The sequence below is a fragment of the Nothoprocta perdicaria genome, unplaced genomic scaffold (assembly GCF_003342845.1).
Source record: "Nothoprocta perdicaria isolate Ctin4 unplaced genomic scaffold, notPer1 scaffold_195, whole genome shotgun sequence".
In the NCBI taxonomy this organism is placed as follows: domain Eukaryota; kingdom Metazoa; phylum Chordata; class Aves; order Tinamiformes; family Tinamidae; genus Nothoprocta; species Nothoprocta perdicaria.
Window position 1 is genome coordinate 195503 of NW_020455149.1, and position 24973 is coordinate 220475.

The 24973-nt window shown below is 37.6% G+C and overlaps 1 protein-coding gene across 1 annotated transcript in view; it reads right to left on the bottom strand.

The window, feature by feature from the left end:
• Window positions 1–24973, bottom strand: part of KDM7A (lysine demethylase 7A) — a 54887-nt gene that overhangs the window by 17180 nt on the left and 12734 nt on the right. Inside the window, exons 2-10 of the mRNA XM_026037261.1 lie at window positions 17095–17180; window positions 12067–12184; window positions 10937–11097; window positions 9237–9378; window positions 8933–9119; window positions 7972–8134; window positions 4410–4497; window positions 3584–3690; window positions 1173–1264 (exon numbers count right to left, since the gene is read on the bottom strand). Coding sequence (XP_025893046.1) covers window positions 1173–1264; window positions 3584–3690; window positions 4410–4497; window positions 7972–8134; window positions 8933–9119; window positions 9237–9378; window positions 10937–11097; window positions 12067–12184; window positions 17095–17180 — 1144 coding nt within the window. The remainder of the gene's footprint in view (window positions 1–1172; window positions 1265–3583; window positions 3691–4409; window positions 4498–7971; window positions 8135–8932; window positions 9120–9236; window positions 9379–10936; window positions 11098–12066; window positions 12185–17094; window positions 17181–24973) is intronic.

Here is a 24973-nt window from a genome sequence, read left to right on the forward strand (position 1 = left end):
AGCAAGCATYCAGAAAGCAGAACCTACAATTTCTTTTCCGCAAGTAGGAAATATATCACATTCTAGACAAAACTACCTTATGAATTACTAGACATGGCACAGATTCCTCAACACYATTCCAGAGCAATCTATTTAGAAAAGGGGAACTCCAGTCCAACTTCAGTTAAAAGTAAGGAATTATAAAGGTCATTGTTGATGCCAATTATCAGCAGATTACTTCGGCTGATGACTACTCATCCTACAGACCAAGATATTGGATTGAGACGTGTGCTTTAGCCCAGCAAGCTTTGGCCCAGCATGGACACCTTCAACACAAGAGTTTTTCCAGAGGGTGAGCAAACGTTTGCTTGGAAACAGCAGCTCTGTGCRTGTTGGACAGAGTCGTGGTGTAACGTGGCTTACAGGGAGAGCGCGTGAGCACAAGCACCCAACAGCTCTCCGAAAGCCAGCTCAGGWCAGCAGGGCCCACAAGCAGCTACAATTAACAAGCTCAGTCAGACCCATCCTGACTCTGTCTCTGAGCAGCCCTACCCAAGCGCAGGTTCCAACAGGGCTTATTAGCTCAGGCTCCAGCACATGAAAAAAACACATGGAAGCAGGCCAGGCTCAGCGCAGTGCCAAAACAAATCCGCTTTCCTGGAGAGCACAGCATCAGAAGAGCCAGAGTAGACAACACACTAATGATTCTGTAAGAGTCAGCCAATGCTCAGCAAGGCCAGCATCCAACTCAAGTTAATAGCCTTCTATGGATCTAAATTGACTCTGCACTGATACACTGAACTGCGCTGCTTAAAGCACTAACATTAATGGAAGACCCTAACTATCAGGGTATTACATGTCTGCATTGCTTCAGACAAGGATGAATTGGCTGTATAAACAGAGCTGATTTGTTAGGCGAGAAAACCCAACTTGCCTGCTAGCATTCTCATCACATGCTGAGGTAAAGCAAGACTATTTCTATCGGCTAAAATACCACAGCTTATCAGTTGCTCTAGAAAGACTTCATTACCATCACGCAACGTAAAATTATCATGATGAATCTTCTCAATATCAAGAACACATAACCTCCACTGAGTATTCCAGTATTCCCTAACGGATGAAAATAATCATAAACCAGCTTCTAAAACAAAACAGAGTTCATCAAATTAACAAAGAAAATCACTTATACTTACTTCTTTTTTCATCCATAATTTTAAAGCAGTAAGTAAAGCCTTCACTCCTTGYACTAAGTAACTTGGAGGCTGGAAACCATCTTCCTTTAGTTCTAAAAAAGGATACAGTTACCAATTTAGAAACATAACGTAATGGTGAAAAAGACAGACTGGTATCTACCTTCGAGGCAATACAGCTCTTAATTGTGCAAATGAGTGATACACTACAATTAGAATAAAACAGATAAAAATAAATAAATTTACAAATTACAACAAGAAAAAAAAATGTCTTTGAAGAAACAATCACCGTTGTTTCATTTAGAAATATTTTAGTTAGAGAACCAGAGTGATGCAGGATAAGCTGTGCCTCTGCATTAGAATTCATACTGCCTATTGCCATGCCCACAGTAACTGCTTCACACTAGCACACTTCCACTCCCCAAACATTTTATGTCACCCTTACAAATATCACTGCCCTCCTTCACACAGTTTACATAGTTTTCCCTTCCAAAACAAAAGTGAGGAAAAAACAAATAAAACAAAAACAACAAGAAAAATCTCATTGCTGAAGATGCTCCTCTTTTCCTTGGGGAATCTGCTGCTCTCAAGTAGCTGCAGTTCCTTTCCAATTCCCTTTCTCTTTTTATGAAAAAGGGAAGAAATAAATCCTCCAGAAAGCGTCARAAGTAAATTTCAGGCTCTTCCAAGCCTCCTTACAAACACCCCATTTGTTGATAAGCAATAGATCAGTCCTGAAACTATTTGGCTCTTTCTATTCCCTTGAAAGAATCTACTGACAATTCTCTATTTTTATGGAGAGTATATTAATCCACTTGCAGAAGAAARAAAAATTTTCTGTAACTAAGCAGCTGCTCAAAATGTTCCATATACCTCCAAAGGTGCAGGAAGGACAACAAGCCTTTGAGCAGCAGCAGAGACCCTTCTGCCCACTCCCTGACTCAGGTGGTAAAGTTTTGAGAACAGAATGTAGCATCACAGACTGGGTTTGTTGGAAAAGACTGCATCACATAAGAGTGTAGCACAAATGATGTATCCTGCATAAAGAGATGAGCAAACAGCTGTTCCAAAGTACCCAAAATTATGGATAAGATACTGCTTAGATGAAGGCCATAACTTTCATAATACTGCCACAAACACTTCTTGCCAATGAAAAATCAAAGTGTTATGACCCTATGGTATTATTTTATTAAAACAAAAAAAAAAAAAAATCAAATAAATCAGGAAAAAAAAAAGAAAAACGTAACACTAGCAACCACATGTTCAATGCATTACATGTGGGTTGTCACCATCAACTCTCACAAATAAACTGATACTAACTCCTTATTTATAAAACACAAGATTCAGACTGGAAAATACGTGATCCACAAGAGTCTTGATGCTGCCAAAGCTCAAAGCCTAACATAATCATGACAGAGTTTGCAGATCACAAACTGCATTGTGCAGCTAAATGTCTACTAAGCCACAAATCAAAAATAACATAAAAAATGCTTCATATGCCTTCCTTAAGAAGCACATAGATGTTTCATGGTCCTCTGGTCTACACATACTCAAGTACACAACTTATGTGATAAAAGCAGGAAAAAAAAATGGCACCGTGTACTTAATTATATGAATTCAAAACCTAAATTTCACTGTACACACAGAAACCAGAAACTTTAAATGCTCTTTTAGGGAACCGTGTTGTTCAATGCCTCAACTTGCCGAAAGCAGAACTGCTCACCACGAACGTTAATTAGCAGCAGTAAAGGTTACCTGAGAGGAGCTGCTCTTTCAAAGCACAGACAGAAGTCACCAACCTCCTCTGAAGGGTAACTTCTCTCTTTTCAAATACATAACTTGTAATGTGATTTTTATTAATGAGAGTAATCAGAGCAAGCAGAGGGCAAGATATTTGAGGAAAAGAGGGYGAAGTCAGAAAAAAAGCAACTTCACGGGCTCAATTATGTACAGGTAGAAGATATAGGAATTACAAGAAGTGAAGAAGTTTGCAAATGACTGGAAACTCAAGGAAAAGAAGCTATAGAGATGCCTCCTGAAAAGCACTTATCTAATACATAGCCAGCATAGGTTTAAACCCCCACCCCCACACACACATCAACAATGTTCAAAGTTTCCTTGTAACACACTAAAAATGTTCAAAGTTTCCTTGTAACACACTAAAAATGTTCAAAGTTTCCTTGTAACACACTAGTGTGTTACAAAACGTTAGCTACATGCATCATATATGCATTATGATTTAGGCACAGTTCAGGCTCTACCACAAACTTTTTAATCCCCAAAGTAATTTTCAGGAAGATCATTTACTAAAGACCAAGAACTGCTGGATCTAGAACTGCAACTGTGCAGCACAAACTACAATCTACAGATCAGGTTAAGAAATAATGTGACTTTTCAAAAAAAAAAAAAATTACCTTTCAAAGTTTCCAGTAAATTTTTGGCCACAAACCAACAGATGGCTTCAAAGAAAGGAAATTTGAAAAGATCTGGGGTTTTCAGCCTCTTCTCCATTTCATAACACCTGAACAAATAGAAACAATGTATTACATAAATATTTACAATAATCTAATTAATTGTCCAACTACATAATTATTAAACTGATACAATGTTCAAAATAAAGTAAAAGAAGCATGGCCATGATGAACAAAACAATTCAAGTACCACATAGTTAAATCCCAACAAGACCACATTTGGACAAGATTAAACTCTGGTCTCATCCAGGCTCTGACCTTATCAAGTTTGACTGCTGCACTTCTAAGAATAAAGTTGGACTTCATAAAACTAGGACACAAACCCAATGTGTGATCTTTTAACAGATGGAATTTTATCAGGATTCCACTGTAATAAATAAAAACAATATGTTTAGAAGACAGCTCCATATCATGGACAAAAACTAATACAGCTGCCCTTAGAGCAATGCTGACTCAAGGATGCTCTTTTCAACTCAGTTTTGCACACCTGGGCTTGCTCAATATTGGTTTAGATTAATTTATAAAAATGTACACTAATCTCCAAATATATTTTTTAATTTAAATTTGTGCACACTTTTCGTATTGCTTKTGCTACACACTTTGCAGAAGTGAAACAATAGTATGGGCTTGAGAGTTTAACTAAAAATGCCCCACTGCCTGTTTCCAGAGCCTGTACCCATTTGATCCCAATTAAGAGCATGAGGAAAACTATCTACTGTAAGAATATCCTACTTCTGGAGGAGAAGATATGACGAAAACTGATATTAACCTGAGCTGCATGCCAATGTTGAGGTTGTGCAAAAAGTTTCCTCCAAAAGCCATACAATCCTGAGATGTGAGCACAGCATGAATCCAACCTGAAATGACAAATATTGAAGCTTACTATATATGCACACGATAGGCTTTTGTAATGGGAAATTTTTAAAAAAGCAGCAAATACCAATTTGTATTCTATGCCAGGAATCACCGATTTCAGTTTTATAATCTTCATTTTGCGAAAACCCTCTGAAATCTAGTGCAACTGTAGATTTCTAAAGCAGTTAAAATAAACAAAGATCTTTTGAGGCATTTTTGACTTGGAGRAAAAAAAACAAAGAAAAAACTCAGATATTTCAAGTTAAAAAAAAAGTTTTCACTTGTATCAAGAAAAATAAGTTATAAAAGGAAGAACAGAAGCAACAAAAGATACCATAGTAAAAATGAGTGAAAAAATAAATTCCTTTCAAAAATTAGGYACTGCTTACAATCACTGAACTGTATGAGAGAGTCATTTAGCACTATTTAAGTTTATCAAAAATGAATTCAGAGTAATTCCACCAAGTATGCTAAATACAGCCATTCTATTTCCAGTGCAGTGATGACCAATTTAAAACCCAGTCTATACACTCTGACCACACTGATTTGTCCCAGAATTGAAACACTGTCCTCAAATTCCACAGTTCAGCACAGAAACTGCATGGCCAGCATTAGGCAATCAATCTGCCTGATGACTACTGCAGAATTTCAAACAGGTACACAAAAGAACATACAATATAAGCTCCCTAATTCAAAGCAGTTTGATTTAAAATTCAAACTGTGTAGATTTAACACAAACTGTAGTTTATTGATATAAACACACGTGCACAGTTCCTCTTCCAAGATTTTCTTCTGATTTTACATGCGTACTGATGACCTTTTAACACATTTGCTGATTACGTCACAGCTTGATTAAGCGCAGGCAGTATAGAGAAATACCAACACGCCTTCACTTGATGCAAGCTCAGGGAAATCCACAAGCAACTACAGACTTTCAATTACTGATAAAACCACATCCTAAATTCACTTCGGATGAACCAGTTCTGGTTGGTGTGATACCACAGACAGAAGGTCCTGAAACCCAGCAATTACACTGACTATGTGACACACGTAGCACGTAGCCTGTGGAGGACACGTATCACAAAATGGTCTATGAAAAACACATTGGCACATGGAATTAAAGGTTTTGGGTTTTTTTATTTGGTTGGTTGGTTTTATTTTGTTTTGAAATTACCATTATAAATTGTTTGGGTTTATTACTGTTCTTTGAAATGTGTAGATTGTCTGAGGATGCAGAGAGGATGTATTTTGCATTTGTTAATATGGTTTCATTTTTCTACTCTTCTCATCGTCAAGGCAGACGAATACCTCTGTCTTTTCAAGGAGAAGGTGCAATTCAGCCATGATTCATATATGCATCTCCCCATTTACTGGCTAAACCAATAAAAAACCTTGTTGGGTTTTCTTCAACATCAATTTTTTCTCTGGCAGAGCTATCAAAAGGATGCCATTTTTTCACATTCCTAGTGGCTATTTTTATGGTAGATCTTAGAAAAAATAGTTTGTGCAACAAAGAGAATTTCTGTAGACTACATAGAGCATTTTCAACAGGACAATTGATCATTAATTGACTAATATCTTGAATTATACTTACATTATTCTCAGGAGCCTAACAATAACTATTATTCATCTACATGYATGATTGATTTTTAACTACAAGTATACTCTGAACACACTTCAGTGACCATATACTAATTATGCGAACCTCTAGCAACAGGGTCAGCAGGAATGGCACAAGTATTTTCCATTAGAGAACACACTACTTAAAAAAATCCTCTAACCAATCTTGCAAAACTTTCAGTTTCTTAAACACCTATCTTGAAGAGTTCCAGTATTTTACTGGTTCTTATACTGTWCTCCAGCTCATACATATAAATAATAATACTCATCTTTTTGGCTACAGCATTACAAGGAGCTCTCAGATTCAGATGATTATTTAGGAAGCAATAACTATTTCAAAATATCTGTGGATTTACAACGAATTTCCTCATTCCGTGAGCAGAACCCTGCCTTTTTCATAATTAGGACCTTGAAATGACTGTCATCCCTCATCAGATATACATGATTTAAAGAGCTCTGGAGGTTCTAAAAAGTTAAGCACACACACAGCTCTTGACCCTGCAGTACTTGACCACAASAAGTAATTATTTTGGACAAGTAGTGAACTAGTAAATAAGTAAACCTCACGGGTAGAGACCTGAGCTCCTAGGGAAATACAGTGACCTGACTAGGAAGTCCATGACAGAATAAGGAACTGAACATCATCTTCACAGGTCAGCCTAAAATACAGTCATTGAGCATTTCACTTAGGAACATTCTACATGTAATTGAAGTTTCTTTTCCCAGAAAAAGGAAGCTAGTACCTAGGACAAGCCTTAAAGTACTTATATGGATGGGCTAGATAAATGAAAATACAGGAAATAACTGATATTCTCACTATTGCTAAGTATTATTTTATACCTTGGACATCTGTGGCTTCTTGCGGTTTCTTTAAGAGGGATATAGGAAAGATTTTTACACGGTCTTGATGTTTCTCTTTTCTTAAAACCTGTTATTACAATTATCCTTTAAAATCAATTATCTCATTAGCCTGGTCAACCGATAATCCCAAGGTGCCATCATTTATCAGATGCTACCAGATGAAGGCTGGGATGTTTTTCTTTCTTTAAGAAATGAGAAGAGACTCTTTCCCTCTGCATTATTTTTTCTTTTATAAGGAAGGTGATATACTRAATTTATGAACTCCATATATTTTCAGAAATTCTGTATCTATAAAAWTCATTTTATTATTAATAAAAAGAAAATAACATACAAGAATTTGATGAAAATTCTTCAGACTAATTTGGGGACGCTTTCATTTTGCTAAGCTTGCAAATTCACGCAATTCTAAAATTCAGAGTGTCCACAAGCTCYAATACAGACTACATTTCTGGCTGACAGAATTGTGGTATGGACAAGTTCTGTATRAAGCCAGAAAATAAAAATGTTAAACATTTTTCTAATCTGTATCTTCAAGTCTAAAAAATAAGAAAAATATGTAATACTTTTGTATATGTGTGCTACATATTAGGCTAGAAGCTGCAACAATTTTGCCTAATAGGTCTCACTCAATTCTCAAACTGTAGAAATAAAAGAARCTGTATTATAAAATTAAGAGTTCAGTATAAATATTTACCTATACATAAAGAGTCTGTGCAAACTGGAAATGTTTTTCCTTGATAATCATCTTAAGTTTTATTTGTTGTCTTATACCTGCATAACAAACTCCGCTGCGTTCTCCAAGAAATGTAATTACTGTCAGCAATTTTGAAGAGCTAATTATTTGTTTTTGAGGTTTCAATATTTAAACTATTCTCTCTCATTATCATTTTTTAGCTTATCCTAAGATCTTGAATGCAATGAGACATTTTAGGACACCTTTAATTCCCAGGGATTAAATATGAACACCTAATCCCATGAATAATGGCTAATCTTACCTGTTGGGACAAATAAAGTGTGTCCTTGCTTCACAACACATTTGTAACATTTGTCAACCTTGTCCCCAAAATACACTTCACTCTGGGTCACAGATGAACTCCAAGACTCATACAGAGCCAAATTTTCATCAGTAGGTTTGATCAAATAGAATATCTTCTCTCCCTATTAATCAAAAATATCAAACAAATAAATTAATGTCCTATTGGAGGCATAGCACAGCTCTGGAGTCATTTGTAACAAAAGTAATATATTGCTCTAAATGACATCGTTCTCTATTTCTGCTATGGAACTTTGGGGTTTACTAGCCATTAACATAACTGTATTTTACAATTGCCATCCATCAAAAACTTAGTCAATGTTACAGTCTAACCAGCAGTGGGAAACTAAGTAACCTTAAGGAATAATTTACTCCTTACATTTACAGTGATCAATCATCCTCAGCTACAGACTTACGCAAACTAAGGAGACTTGTGATTAAAAAACGAAAACTAAAAATGAAACACTTTTCAATGAAGGATGAAAAATTCTAGATTCAAAAAACAATTTGTTAATAAATGCACACAATGTCAAATGAGGAGATGTAAAACAAAACTACTTCAACTTTTCATCCTGTTTACAAAATTTGTAGGAAAGATAAAAAGTTAAACATGTCAATGAATTTTACTGCATTATTTTTTTCATACTTAAATGATCAGTCCACCAATTACAGTGTAGAAGTCACCAACAACATATCAAAATAAGTGCACGAAAGTATAGCAATTGCATCAGTAATTCATTTTGAACTCAAATGAAAATTTTCATTCAAAATAGGTTTTGAATGAAAATAAATTTCTGCTATTCTCATAGCAGAAAGATGCACATTGAATAAATTCTATTCCTCATACTGAAAAAAACAGAGCAAGAGGGAGCGAGAGCGAGAGAGAGAGAGAGAGAGAGAGAGCGCAAAAGAAGTCTTCGTACCCAGAGCACATGGTACCAAACTGATGTTCCTCCAAAATCAATATGAAAATCCGTATAGCTGTCCTGGACACCCATCAAACAATACTTCTGAACAAAAGGCTTAGGGAAGACAGAATCATCTGGCCAATAGTTTTCCACCCAGGAGAGCTTCCTGGCAATATCTGGTACTTCCACCAATTCAGACATCCTAAAAATAAATAAATAAATAGATTAAATAAATAAAATGAAGACCGAGTATTCCTACAACATACTGTTCTCCTTAGCAAAAGCAATTTCGTATTTTTCAAAAATTAAATTCACTCACTTTGTGTCCGAGAATTCCAGGCTGATCACGTTCAATACTTTTGGTCGGTCAGGATTTGTGAAATATTTAATATAATTATGGAGCTTCATTTTACTGTCTGCTTGTCTTGCTACATCTATTACATCAATCACTTTGTCGCCACCTGTAAAAATAGACAGGATGACTTGCCAAATATTATCACAGATAAACAGCTATTTTTAAGAGAAATTTAGCTTTTTCTTTTCCTCTCAGCTTTTACCAATCCATTTTTTCAACAAAAACTCCATTACAATCAACAACCTCTTAGAACAGAGCAGGAAGTACAAATCATTTTCTTATTAGGTCTAACTTTAACCCCTACAGTCAGCTAAACATAGAATTAGAAAAAAAAGTCTAAGTATGTCCTTTTTTTTTCTTCTCAGTGGATAATCAAAAAGGGAGTAACAAAAAAATGGCAGCGATTGTTTGTTTTTTAATAAAAAGGGGGGCTCGTGGCTGACATAGGAGAGATTAGTGCAGGGAAAGATAGAGGCAGATCTGCTCCTCTGTCTTGCTATTAAACACARGGACTATTGAGAATTCTTTACAAACAACAAATCCTACAACTCACAGGTTGTAATTCTTAGTAACCTGCACTGAACTTGGGCTATAATTGGTAGGTTTTAATATTGAAAACTATTCAGGTACTCCAGCAATTGTGTTTGGAATGCTGGCATGTATCTAGGCGCACATTATATGCATATTCCCTTTAAAACTGCAAGTTAGTATCACCCTGAATAAATTCTAGTTGAAATAACATTTGCTCAGTTTCCTTGCTTTTAGTTTCAGTAACAGAAAGGTACATCTGGGAAATCTCAATTTTTCCCTGGACTTAGGAACCTGGCAGATCAAAATACATGCAGGGGAAGTAGAAGATTAAATTCCCCTCTGAATCTGAACAGGTTTTCCCAAGAAAAGCAAGCTTCAGATATACCAAAATGACGATTACACTTTGATGCAGACTTAAATTCTGCAGGGAATTTGCTTGCTTATCATCATCATATTGGCAACCACATGGTGTGCACTACACCACTCTGTTGCCACAGGAAAGTGCTGGTGGACATATGTCTTGGTTAGGTTAGATCCAAATGGACTTCTCAACTGCACTACATGAAGCTGGAAATTTCATGGAGCAATTGGCTCAGTCTCTCGGTATTGCATCCTCACATGAGGTTGAAATGATTACMGACTACCAGCAGATCTGCTAAGCAGGAAATGATCCTAGCAAAGCTCTATTTCTCCTGCAAAAGGAGGTCATGGTGCAAAACATTCCAGAAGAAGGATTTCATTAAGCAGTGCCAGTTTATAGAGCCCCAAGCATTTTAAAATATCCTGACCAGTGAATAACCTTCATTGATCCTGAGYGATTCATATAATTCACACAAAGTGAACAATCTTGAAAAACATTATATTTTATTGGTCTACAATATGCAGCAGAACAAACCCATCCTCATTTAGCTGGTGCCATAATTAACATGCAGGAAAACTATAAAGTAAGGGTGTACTCCTGCCACACACCTACACAAACAAAATTAGTCCAATTTTGCTCTTTGTCAGTCTTTCGGTTAAAAGCATTCGATTCAGAATACATATTTAGCACACTGGAAGCCCTTGTAATCGTGCAAATATTTATTTTACTTTATAGACAGAAACGCTTGCACATATTCTAGAGTGACCCTTACCTACATAGCGTTCCACATCTAAAACGGAGAAAGTTGGCGGAGGAAGCCTGAGCCCCAGCCCATCTAATTTAGCAACCATAATTGGAACATCAAAACCATGTTTCTCCAAATATCTTTGWGTCAGCTGGCTGCCATGCATTTTCAAAATGACTTCATCAGCACTAGTGGAAAGAAACAGCAAAGTATTAGAAAAATAACCTCGGCCAAGCACTACTGAAGAAAAATATTATCTTTTCGGGGTTTTTTTGCTTGTTTTTGAGGGGATAAATGGGAAGATGGATGCATCTGAATCCTAAAGAAGTGGACTCTTATTAGACTGGGCCTTCAACTAGAAGGCAATAACAACGTATATTAAATGATTAGGAAAACACATTGACATATAAAACCTGGGAACTCTCAGACGTTGCACAAAATGGAAGGCTTGAGATGGGGAAGGGAATTCTCGGAGAGAACGTCAGCATGCATTTTGAGAACAGCAGCAATGAAAATCCTTTAAAGGATTATAAGTCATTATGTTTCAATAAGAAAACCAAACACAGACAAGCTGGGATAAAAATATTTCTGTTGTAGTCAAGTCCATCCACTTTCCTGTGAAGTGCATGAAAATGGATAGACTACCAATTTGTGTCAGTATTCTGTGTTATCTGGATGGCACCCTGTGCCACATGCTCTAGGTGTGCCTGCTWGAGAAGGAAGGTTGGACTAGATGATCTCTAGAGGTCCCTTCCAACCTTGAAGATTCTGTGATTCTGTGAAACCCGGGGTTTATTTCCCAATTTCTCCTTTCCTTGTCAACACTACTTTAGTAGTAACTGCAATCCAAGGGAACCCCCTCTTTTCTAATCACGTAAACCCAACCACCAACCCCGTAGCACTCCTGATGGACAACAGATCTCAGTGCAAATCTGATCAGGGAAGTTACAGTACGAAGGCAGCAAACGTATCCTTATGAAAGAGGGAGTGCCCAGGGATAGGGGAGAATGGGAAAAAAAAAGTAAAGGAAGAGAAGGACATCTTAGACTTATTTTCTGAAGCGGAGAAGTGTGGAAGTCAGCCCTTCTTAGACACACTAATTCCACAGAGTTTCTCTGTTTTTTTTTTCCCCGAAACATCTAAGGGAGCTTCTGTACCTTGGGAAAGAGCGGGCCCGCAGCTGTTTCACAAAGGTTCGCGTTCCAGCCTGGACCGGTTTGGAACCATCATCCAGCTCCGTGTAGTCGTGTCTGTGCCAGTTCCTCCTCTTCTTCACTAGGTATTGCAGAAGGCTCAGCATTAGTGAAAGGGGGTGGCTCAGGGCAGCAGCCAGCTGACGTGCCCTCAATCACGCTACCAAGATAACAGACCTTACTGTTCGCACAGGCACCCGCTACCTATCTGCAGCAAGGGAAGCCTTCAGCAGGCCTCGCAGGAATCCCTTGCATTTCTAGAGCTCCTTCCAGCTGAGAACCTCAACGCACACTGCACACAACGATTTAAGACTCTATATTCAATGCGGCATAATACAAGGAAATAAACAGTGGCAGCCTGAAAGGTGTCCAAAACTACAGAGCAAATCAACAACGAAGCTAGAAATAGAATTTTAGTTTCCTACAGCTTTATTATAAACAGAAAAATCCTACCTCTTCGAGATCCACATGCTCCACTTGGGGTGTTAATGCAGAATTAATGGGGCTTAAGCTCACTGTGCTCTCCACCTCRTGAATCCAACCCTATCCAGTGTGATGGTACCACTACTAGTGCTAGCCACCACCTTACTCTTTATTGAAAGGACACTGCTTTTATTCACTGCTTATGACTCCAAAATAAACCTGGGTGYAACTATTTGGGGAAATCTTTATTATACAAATAGAATACATACATGCAAATATGGTGTCTCAAAATAACAAATCTGGGAGTTGTCTGACACTTCTAGGCACGTTCACAGAATATTAACAAAGAACAAAGGATAAAATAATGTAAAATAAAACACTACAATTAGGGGTAGCTGCTACTGACAGCACAGCAATAGCTAAGCTCAATTTGTAACATCTCCCTATGCTTATAGGGCCAAACAGAAAAAATAGTCTATATGGTCACTCTAYGACAACCTATGCATTTTTTTAAAGTCTGCCCCAAGAAGACTTACTGCAGCCAGCTCTATAATTCAACAACTACYGTTAAGCAAAAATTACATTTGCTGAGGAAATAAGTGTATTAAGAAAACTTGAACTTTGAACCTTATGATCCTCAACCATCACTAAGTGCCCAAACTTAAAGTATTGCTAACTATACTGAAAACACAATTACTGAAGTCTTGAAGATAAGGATTAAAAAATAAACAAACACACACAGAGAAGCTTCACTGCTGCTTCCCCAGAAACAGCAGTTGCTTATATATAAATGTTATTTTATAGTTATTACACATAACAGTTAATATTCCTAGTGGTAAGCTACTGTCTCTATAAGTGGCAAATGGTATCCTTTCAAAARGACAGTTAGGAAAATAAACTGACATTTACAGCTACTTACTAACATGAAAATCAGTGCTGAAGAGCTAGTTTAATGAGACGGCTATCCAAATAACAGTAAAGCTTCATGAGTAATGAAGCCAAGTTCTATTAAGTTTTAAAAGCTTTTTTTATCAATCGTAAATAATAATAAAAGAAATTAGCGGCTAATACTAATTTGCAGCAAGGTACTTTTTCATAAATCACTGCTGTTATAACRGCTCATTAAAACTGTAAGATGATACAGCTGTTTAGGAGATCTTACAGCATAAAGCCAACTTTTAAAATTCTGCCTTTACTACCTTTAAAGACCAGAGGTTAAAATAGCTCTTTTTCTCTACATACACGCTATCATATATCCATAAACAAGAAAACATTATATAACAGTAATGAAAGCTATTTTCCTCTTATATATCTCTCTAAATTATTTTCCATAGCTTTTACATAGCCTTAAGACGTTACAATAATATATGTAGGAAAGAATGCAACAAAAAGCACCTTTTGTGCTCAAATTTAAAGTAAAATTTCTTTTTGCTTTATTTTGCTTTATTGCAAAATTTAGTATAAAGACACACACACACACGCAAATTTAGTGGAAGAAAACTTAACCCTCACTATTTCTGAAATCTGAGGCAGAACTCACTGTGACAACATTACACACCAGAAGTACACTACGGAATTACAGGAGCTATTCCCTGCCTTCTTCCCCTTCAGAGGGTCAGCAGAGCTCAGATGCTAAACCTTAAATAGGGTTCTAGACCTATTTTTCTGTACAATACTGCCCTGAGTCTAATAAGAGGTCATTCAAATGATACTCAGTAACCAAAAATATATGAGGATTGGTAGTATGGGAAGACAAAAAAAATACAGTGAACATGAAATAAATGACAGAATACCAGGTCTGAAGTCTGCTGCTCATATCAACCAGTCACGTTATTTGCACAATCAAAACAAACAAAGGTGGTAGTGAGGGGTCAGTAACAAAATTTGAGAAGGTAAAAACAGACAAAGGAAATACTGCTTTGACAGTCACAGTCCTAGTAACATTTACCATACTTTGTGCCTTCCTAAAGCTTTGGATTCTGGTGACAAGATGCAGATGACTCAGCTCATGTGAATGGAACACTCAGTTTTCATGTGAATAGAGCACATTTTTACACCTAAGAATCACCAGGTAACTTTGAAAATAACAAAATATAATATGAAGACTCCATAGCAAATGGAAAACTTCAAAATGTACTTTTTTTGGAAAACTCGCTTTTTTATGTTTCTGAGGATTATTTATTTGTTATCTTACACAACTGCAAAGGTTCCATCACAACAGTACCATTAAATCTGTGTTGAAATACAAAAAYCTACACTGGATAACATCGTTATTGTTTAATTTGATCTTTACATCTAACTATGTAGTAGTTCTCTCTCAAACACTGGAACTCTTCCTTYGTTAACTTGTAGGATGCCAAAAGCAACTATTTGGCAATATGAACTTTATCTTTCTTTTATAACTTCAGGAAATTACTTTGTACTATCTTTTTTGATTACATGGGATTATACATACAAATGTCTGTAGAAATCACAGATACACTTGCCGTCTTAAAAGGAAAATAAACGAATTTAGTTGCAGTCAAAATTCTTTTAGAAGAAAAGATACAAGATGTGGTAAATAAAAAGCACTCTTTGTATTTATAAACATAACTTCTCATCACTGAAGTGCTCTGGAGCAGTGCTGCTACATCTGAAATCCTAACACGTTATCAGGCTCTCCCTCCAGTTAAATAAGTARATGCCCTAACTGCAAACTATTGTAGACCTGATTCTGATGGCACAGCTAAGAAAAGCTAATAAAATCACAAATGAAGACACTTCAACACACGACCTCGACTTGAGCTGAGCACTGGTACACCTGAAGCTTCTACTTAAATCTAAATGATCTATTCACTTGAGGCAATATGAAGCAATATGGATAATTTTTACCACCAATTCTTATCTTTAAAAAGACTTCCAATACAAAAATCACACTTATCTCACTGTCAAGTTGCCAGAGCTAGAAGCCTCTTCACACAAGAAAGGCATCATGAAGGTGGTGAAGCATACAGGTTTTGCCAAATCAAGCAGAGAATATAAGATTTAAAATTACTAGGTCTTTTTATAGTATTCTGAAAGTTCTGTGGGTTCCCCTTCTACTCCCTGCCCTCCCCTTCTGTTCTACAGGAAAAACAGAGAAGTGGAATAAGAAGGAGCTGATACTTGTATTCTAATTTACAGGACTCACATGCAGATTTTTAAATGAAAGACAATCAGAATCCTAAAAACTGCAAGCATACAAAACAGCATTTACCCTACCTTTTAGCTCCTAACCTGAAAGCTGCAAATTTTAAAGGTGTTAAGTATAACCTGCATTTTATACAATATCCATATTATACAAGATCATATCAATAAGGGATACATTATTACTTTATTCATAATCCACAAGACTAACCAGTGAAGATGCAATTGTTTTAAACTCATTTTTAAATGATGGGGTAACATCAGTTTTGAAAACATGCTAAATCTTAATGACTGATGACTAATTATTATGTTGTCTTTAAGAAAAGAAAATACAGGAGAAAAAAAAGTCAGAAAAAAAGAAAGAGATGACCATCCATTAGACAGTGCCTGGAGCATAAGACAGAGTGGGGGAAGACATTTTTCAAAATTGGCCTTAGAAATTTAATTCATTGCTAGATAGGCGAAATGAATTTTTACCTTGCCTCCTTTCGAGAACAGAAGTCATGGGAAAAATCTAGAAGTTGGATAAAGTGGTGTCCTTTCAGTAGTTATGAAAAGACACAAAAAGGTTATTTTTTCCCCCCAAGAACTGCAACGTTACCATCTTTCCATTTCGGATCTCTACCACAAGTGTACCTAGTGAAAGCAGAACTAAAGCAGCGGTCCCCCTTGCCTCTGCATTTGATAGAGTCTTCCGGCAACTGGAAAGACTCCCTAAGAAACTTGATGGAACTATGTTTACAGATCAGATACCTGGAATTCAGAGTTGTCTAAGTGACAAGGACTTGAACGGGAAAAAAGGAGGAAAAAAAAAAAAAAAAAAAAGCTCTCTCTCAACTTTTGTTGGACTTTCTTGACATACCTTTCTTCATGAGTTGTAGGCGTAAGATGGCTCAACTCTTACACTTTGAGAAAGTTCTTCAGTCCTTCCAAGGTTTTATGATATTCATGATTAAAATATGCAGTCTTTAGGAACCATCTTTATACATTATTATTATTATTATTATTATTATTTTACTTGCATGTGATACATACGGGAAGATAAAGCATCAATGCCAGCACTGTTTTTTATTTTTTACTCTCTATTTTGGTTTGCCTTTTTTTTTTTTTTTTNTTTTTTTTTTTATGATTCCCATATTTTTATTCTCTAAGTCAAGTTTAGATTGTTTTCTTCAATCTCGTGTACTTCAGTCTCTCTAGTCTACAACTGTGGTTTGCACTTGATTCCATCAGCATATCTACATCTAGACAGTCACATAGAACCATTACCTGCTTAATAATCAAGCATCTCTAAAACATTCTTCTGAACAGTGTTCTTCTTGTTTGGTTACATACGGAGCTGAAACAGATTTGACGTGTAAAATAAAGGAAGTGTAAAATAAAATTTGAATATCTCATACTTACTTAAAGAAGGTCCGTGAAGGATTGCACAGTTGGGACAATGGTATAGATCAATGTCAACAGCATGGTGCTCCTCTACCCCAACACAGCTGGAATAAAATTGTTCAAACATTAATAAGAACACATGCAAGCTTTATTTTTTAATCTAAAGAATAATTCAATCCTAAGTCTTTATCTGAACTTGCTTAGTCTTCAYAGGCAAAACTGTAATCAGAATCCAAATTATATCTTTCAGCTCTACTGCTGGGTTGCCCCTTAAATTATTGAGTAACAATTTGCTTATCATGGGAAAAAAAAAAAAGTGCTATTCATTTTTCTTTTTCCGTTTTTTTTTTTTAATAAAAGGAAACAAGAATCATATTCCTGTAAAACTGAGTCCGCAGTATATGACTTTACCCCATGACTCCCCAATTAGCGTTAATCTTAATTCTAAGAAAAAGGGTACATAAAACACTTCAAATAATTCCCTTCATAAAGGTGAAGGTTAAAAAAAAATAAAAATAAAGAATTTCTGATGTCTAAGTGTCGGCAACTGGTAGGAAGCATCACAAAACTTTTGGTCCCTTCCCATGAACATTTTCTTTCACATACTGTAAAAAGCACATCTCTGACTTCAACCCCAGAATAAAGACTGAATAATGCTTTAATTTTTCTCCCTGAAATCTTTGCACTACCAGTAGTGGCTATGCAAGCTACATAAGTGATCACACAAATCACTCTTCAGGAGAGCTGCTTTTGTTTTAAAATAGCAACTAATATTTCAAAGAGCCTTTGAGAGATTTACTGTTTTCCTGGTACACATTTTTTTTTTCCAGATAAAGCTGTCAAAGTGGGATTTAAGTGGAACATCTTTATAACAACCATTTCAAAACATCTGCACTGCCGTATATCTAAATAACATGATGTTAAGGCCAAAAGTTGAAGCAAGTCACAGCAAGTTACTTCCTTTCTCAGTACAACAGTACTGAACTGCAGAGGAGTAAAAAGGTGTTCAAAAAATATTTATTTTTTAAACGCCTGGAGAAGTCTGCCTACTACAAGGATTTTTCTCTTTTCTTTTCCTGGATTGAAGCACTAGAGCTTAATTACAGAAACTAAGTTTGAATAAAGTCKTTAAGGAAAAAAAATCCTTTGTTCTGATAGACATTCAAGCGCTTTCTCTCAGAGGTTGATTACAGCTCATGAAGAAACAGGTTACTTCCACAATAGAAAGCAAGGTGACAGCACCGAGTACCTGTCCCACAACCGTGCGTTTCTGCTTACTGCACTCCAGTAACGTGAAAGCTTGAACAGCGGAGCAGCCAAGCCAGGCTTTGGCAGCACGAGGGTAACGCCAGCACCACCACTCACGCTTGGAAGCGACTTAGCTGCGAAGCCTTTTCCCCAGCAGCCTCGTGCCAAAGCCACCGGCATCTCCGCTAACGGCAGCACCTTCTGCCAGAGCAGCCTCCCGAGCAGCGTCGCGCGCAAATGGTACCAAGGAGCGAGTCCAACGCGAAACCCCAAAGCAGCTCTCAGGCACCCACCGCAGAGCAGGGCACTACCTAAATTCTCTGCAAACATTTACTCAGTCTTCTACTTCCCCTCTGTTTGCGAGACAAGGTTTAGTGAGAATATAGGTTTTTAGGTACTTGCTACCCTGCAATCTAAATACAAAGCGCTGCTGCCAAAGGCRGTTCATCACAATTCCTGCAATATTTAATATTTGTTTTCAACACTCCAGCTACTAGATTTGCTATTCCTTGCAACTTCAGCTGACATCTAAGCAGAAATGAAGGCAGAAGTGCTCTTTAAAAATRCATGTGCCATTTCTCCTTCCTTATGTTCTCTTTTTATAGAGTGACTCATAATTCTAAATGTTTAAAAATTAACACTCTAAAAGCCCCAAATCAAAGATAAATTTATCTCTCTCTCTTTTTAATCAGATGGTAAATTTATATCTCTCTCTCTCTCTCTTTATATATATATATGTATAAAAATATATAAACATTTATGTATATCTATGTGTATACATATGCATATACCAAGATATACATGTAGCTTTAAGGATCCAACTGTTTTTGCTAAGCTCCTGATTTTTGAGCAGCTAAGTATATTTATGTTGGATGATGTCTTGCTCAGACTGGCACATTTGTTTGATGGAATAGAGCATTCTAACTGAAAAATCTCACTCCCTTTCCTGCTTTTTCCTTTAGTGAATCTAACACATTCAGCATCATCCTAATCAGATCACTTGATATCTTGCTAACAGTAAGAGCTTTACATCACTAGATCTTCTGGCTTTGACAATTAACTGTTTATCATAAAGTGTTTATGAAGGCTAATATACTCTTATTGGACGTTACAGATGGCTGAAGACAAAAAKCAAGATTCTGTTGCATTAAAGCAACATCATGAGGAGGTCACAGAGAACATGTAAAGTTCAAATATTTGTACACACTGACACCTCCAGCGCMGTGGATGGTTTTTCGGAATGAAGCTGCACGATCACACTTCACCTCTCCATCCAATCTGGTTGAAACATCTTCACACTATCTATTAACTATCTATTATATAGATCTATTATCTACTACCTGTTAGTTTCTGAATTGCTGCTCTCCTGCAGGGAAGCAGCAGACTAATCCTCAAGAATGGTTAAGAGGTTTACAGTATTACAGAATAAATAAATAAATAAATAAATAAATAAATAAGAATACACTGTAGGAGACTAATTCTGGTCATAAAGGTCTGAATGGGTCCTGTTACGGAGAAAATGGCTCTGAATTAGTAGCAAACTAGAAAATTTTGTCTAAGCAAATGAAAGACTCCACAATATCAGTCTATGAGTGATCAGAGTCTCCTTTTCAGCGTTAAAACAGAAATAGGGCTTTGTAACTCCTCAAAACTCCAAACTCTTCATCTGACAAAATGTTTCCTGCGAGCTCCAGGAAAATACCTTTCCCTGAAGGCTTAGGAACATTCGTCCACTCACAATTAGGAAATGTTTTAACTTCCTAATTCCATTTACTACCTAATTCCAAAACAGTTCCTTTACGTTTGATTGAAAAGAGAACATTTTTATTTAAGTATGGATTTTCCATGTGATTGTTCAATTTCTGTTTCTGTAGAAGAACTAAGTAGCATCTCCTATAAATCGAAAACAAAARAGAGGCCTGTCTAACAGTAGACCTTGTTCTTATGCAGACAGAAAATAAGACTTCTTTTTCCCCACAGAAATAGAAAAGAAAAAAATCCAACAGGGACTGTTCCCTACTGCAGTATTGCTACTCACTCAGAAATTAGTTATCTTGTGCACAGGATAACAGAACAGGTCTTGTTTTCTCTCTGTCTCTGAGTGCCACGCTCACTCCTTCTGAGAGAAAACACATCAGTGCTAGYAGTGTCTTCCTCAAGCAGCAGAGCTCTCACTCACTCGAACCACAGAGGCCAAACTAAATAAAACCAGCTAAGTGACATCTTGTCAAAGAAAGCTCAACTCCAAAGGATGCGTGTTCTGAAACAGGAACCTAACAGGCAAGTTAGCAGTGGATCAAAGCAATCAAGTTACGTAACGATATAAGCTCGGTAACTATTAACAAAACCTCCTAACTACAGTCACAGACACGAGCCACACGGTCAATGTAATGATCACGGGATCTAAAACCTCACAAAAAAAGAGATGTGAAATCATTACTTGTACATTGATTCTTCCATATTGCAATCCCAGTCTAGGCAGAAAATTAGTTCATATGTTTTTTTGAGATTGGCCACATGCTTTTTATTAGTGTTTATTAGAGCAAGTTCTTCAATTTATTGAAACTGCTAAAACTGAGAGGAAAGAGACAAGATTGTTACTTATGTACAACGACTTTGATAAGTAAATATTTGCTATAATAAGCATGTTCATATTTCTAAGCATCTGTGCTTGTTAAAAACGGAGAGTTGATTTATCTAGATAATGAATTATGTAACTATTAGAAATTTAAACAAAAAATAAAATGACTGCTCAAGCAGCAGCCAAAAAAGTACATGCTCAAGAAATCCTYAGAGCTTAACATGCAAAAAATGCTCACTGAGGGCGAACAACCTTTTCCCTACCATATAAGAGTGTCGGGAGGAGACACACRGTCATGATTAATTCATAATAGCTCTGGCCAGCACAGATTATGTGTAGCGGTTTTGTGAGACAATGGCTTTTCCTATGATGGTTTCCTGACRGAACGGAGTTAACATCACGAAAGGACTTCTTCCATGTCCCTTCTGCTTAGGATCACCCATCAAGGGCATACCTGACCTCTCTTACACATACTAGGATTTCTACTCTTCTGTGCCTATATTGATTACAGCAGGCTGTTTTAAAACAATGTCAACAATATTTTCTCTCCTCATCCTTTCTAAATCATGGTTTTGCAGAAAATAAGGTCAGAAGGCACCTACATCATTTTGTGTAGATTTCACAATTTGAACAAAATAAGCCGCAACAAGAAGCTCTGAGAAATGACATTGAAATAAACCACAGCAGACCTCAAAACTAAACATGTCAGTGAGAGCAAAGAGAAACAGCGTTTAAAAAGCAGCAGTGCTATTTGAGGCCTCGTTTCTATGTGAAGACGATTACATGAGATAAACCAGGATGATACCAGCAAGCAAATCATGCCACACGGTTTACTGGGAGGAAAAAATCCCCATCAGCCTGACCTAAAGGAAATGTCTTTAGCAGTCTAAGACAAGCAATCAGAGCAACCTTCCACGTGCGAGGGCAGCGCCGTGCTCAGGAATGCAAGGAGAGTCTCTGCAGCGGCCCAGGGCCCCACTGCCGCCCTGYCCAGCGCGGCCAGGCCCACCAAAGGGCAGCAGAAACAACAGCCCGGCCTGTCAGCGGCCCCCGACRGATAAGCCAGCCTTAAACCAGCCCAGCAGCACAACAGGGCGGCACTGCTGTGAGCACGGGGCAGGAAATGAGAGCCACTCCTTCCTGCCTTCCTTCCTTTCCTCAACTGCTAGAGGAAAGAAAGGATTATCAGTGGATATGAAGTAACTCTAACAACAACAGAATCCCAATTACACAGACAGCAGGAATTTTAGTTCTGGCTATAAAGTTTGTAATTGCTAAGTTCTCCTTCGAGGCAGCCAGGTTCTTAGGTACACAGTACACACCTATCAGTTACCTGGTTTGAAAACAGGGCATTGGAAGGAGAGGAAAGAAGGTAGAAATTAACTGATGATGATCTCTGCTTCCTAGACATGGACCACAAAGGTTTTCTATGTCTCGAAAAAAAGTTTTTCTTTATTTTTATCTCTGCTTCAAGACTGCGAGCCATGGAGAGCTTCCTGCTCCCCTCAGTCAGACATGCAACATGAAATCACAGCYCAGAGGTAACTGCATCTCATAGTTTGTCTAATTACAGCTCCCCGTCACCATTACCTCATTATGGGCGATTACAAAGTGAAAGCAAACAAACAAGCAAACATCCTTATAACCAAACTACCTTACAACCCAAACTATTACCATCCTTTCCCCAATAAAAAAAGGGTAGGAGAAAATAGGCCACGCTCTTTTACAGAGATGACGTGAAGGTGGAAAAAGGAAGTCGGTACATAGRTTTACAGGTACACTTATTGAGGAATAAATCGACCACGACAACTGGGGCAAATGAAGGCCGCCTGTTTTCACGAATAAAAGCGCCACAATTAAATTTCAGCGGTGGCGGGAGGCCCTGTTATTCATCCACCTTTGCCTTCACTTTCACACTCCTGGCTTAGCCGCCTTAGCTTTCCTCAGCACCAACCTGGACACATTTCATTAAGTACATTAACGAAACACTGGATATAATTCGAGGAATACTGGAGCCCCCAATACCTGGACCACAGCCAACAGGAACTTTTGTGCTAGCTAACAGCAAAGCACACAGAGCACCCACATAAAGAGCTGTTTCAAACACAGAGGGTCTTGAAGGAGGAGAGGAGAGGAGAGGAATTAACTGAATCAACACCAGCTCTGGAAGAGACACTGAGCTTCAGCCCAGCACTTCAAATTACAGCGCTGGTACTTGCCTAGTGACACAGTAACCTGCTTTGCTTATCTAAGAAAAAGCAAGTTTACCATTTTCCTGCAGTTACAGTCAGACAACTCACCACCAACCTGTGTGGGGGAACGGCAGCAGATAACCCAAAATGCAAGAAAGGAGAAGGGGGGCTGCCCTTTCCGGCAACAAAAGCCACCAGACCAGCTGTTGCTTACTGTGTAACTTCACCTTCCTTATTCACTAATCTCCTACTCCGTCTCAACAGATAAACCACCGGTAGCTTGCACCATCAGACTGCAGGGAACATCCTTCCTCGCATCAGAAAAATTGCCTAGAATTTAATCATCTCCTCTGCACAACAGAGAAAGGATGCTAAATGCCAAGCAATACACTCATTAGCATTAGATGCCATCAATAAACTTTTTTTTTTAATATATAGTAAAACATCCAAGATGGCCTTATTTTGGCCATCTTCACATATATCAATCCTTTTCCCCGATAAAGTATTTAACCATTTTCCTTAAGACTAGCTATCTATAGTTCCAGCAACAAGAGAAGCTGYGGCAAGTACCCAGCACAGTTATAATTTTAAGCCACAAGCAGTTAAGTCATTTGCCTACAAGAGCCTTTCCAGTAACTCACTRAAGAGCTGCACTAACCAAGTTTTTACAGACCGAGAACTCGGCATGTAACCCAGGCAGCTTGAACGCCAAACCACAAATAGGGCCTTCCATAATGCAGAAAAAAGATCAAAGCGGCAAATTTTCAGCCCAATTTCTACCACCAGGCTTGGGAGAAGAATGATGACCAACTTGAAGCGTGAAGATCRCCACCCAGTCTTGATTAAGAGAAACACTACTTGATGGCAGTCTGYGAGAGAACAGCTACTTAGACTTGATTTCATTTTAGAGATTTAGTAGAAACTAACTTTATAAAAAATGGTTTTGAAATACTCTCTCATAATGGTTGTTGAAATCCAGATTCAAGAATTTGGATTCTTGACATCTTGCCTACACACTAATCTTGCAAAACTCATTTAATACCATACCCTGAAGTGAGAAACATTTCTAATATCAGATCTTAGGCCAAGCAACTCTTTYCGTGATCTGCACTGTACATTAAAGCAGTGTTTGATTCAGCGGGGAGATTTGTTGATGTATCTTCAGCTGTTCCATCTGCTCCTCATCAGCAAACGGCCTGGAGTGCAGCCTCCTCCAGGATACTAACTGGTTATTCAGGTTGCCTAGTAAATACGAGTTGTTCAGAAAGATCCTGATGCACAGTCAGTACTACCAGTACTTTGTGACTTCATGCAAGGCAGAGGCTGTAAATCTTTCAACACCCTAAGCTGCAGCACTGTCAGTAGACAGGATCAGATCATTTTGTTCTTGAGCCCTGCAATAACAAAAGTTTTGAAGGTGAACAGGTAACACAACCCACTGTGTTTTCTTAGCCTGAGGCGATTGATCASGAAGCTAAAAATTGTTTTTTAAATTGTGCTTCTGCATTAGGAAATGATGACAAACATAATTTGAGAGCAAGACTTTCAAGTAAGCACATGAAGGCAATACCCTGTTTTGCCCTCATGTTGTAGCACCAGTAACCATTATTTTAATTTTATGAATTCATTACTGCCCATGCTTCATCCCTCAGTTACTATGCTACTGCTCTGCTATTTTAGTCAGAATATGCAGCAAGGCCACGCTTGGGTTCAGCCTGCTTTAACCTGCTCCTGAACCCAAACAGGGTATTTCACTGAACTGGTTTGGAAATTTCAGAATCAGACTGGTTTTAAAGACCTGCTGAGCCTCCCAGAATTTCAAATCTGTGCAGCTGTACTAGAAATTAGAAGTCTGAAGTCTTTCTTTTTTTTTTTT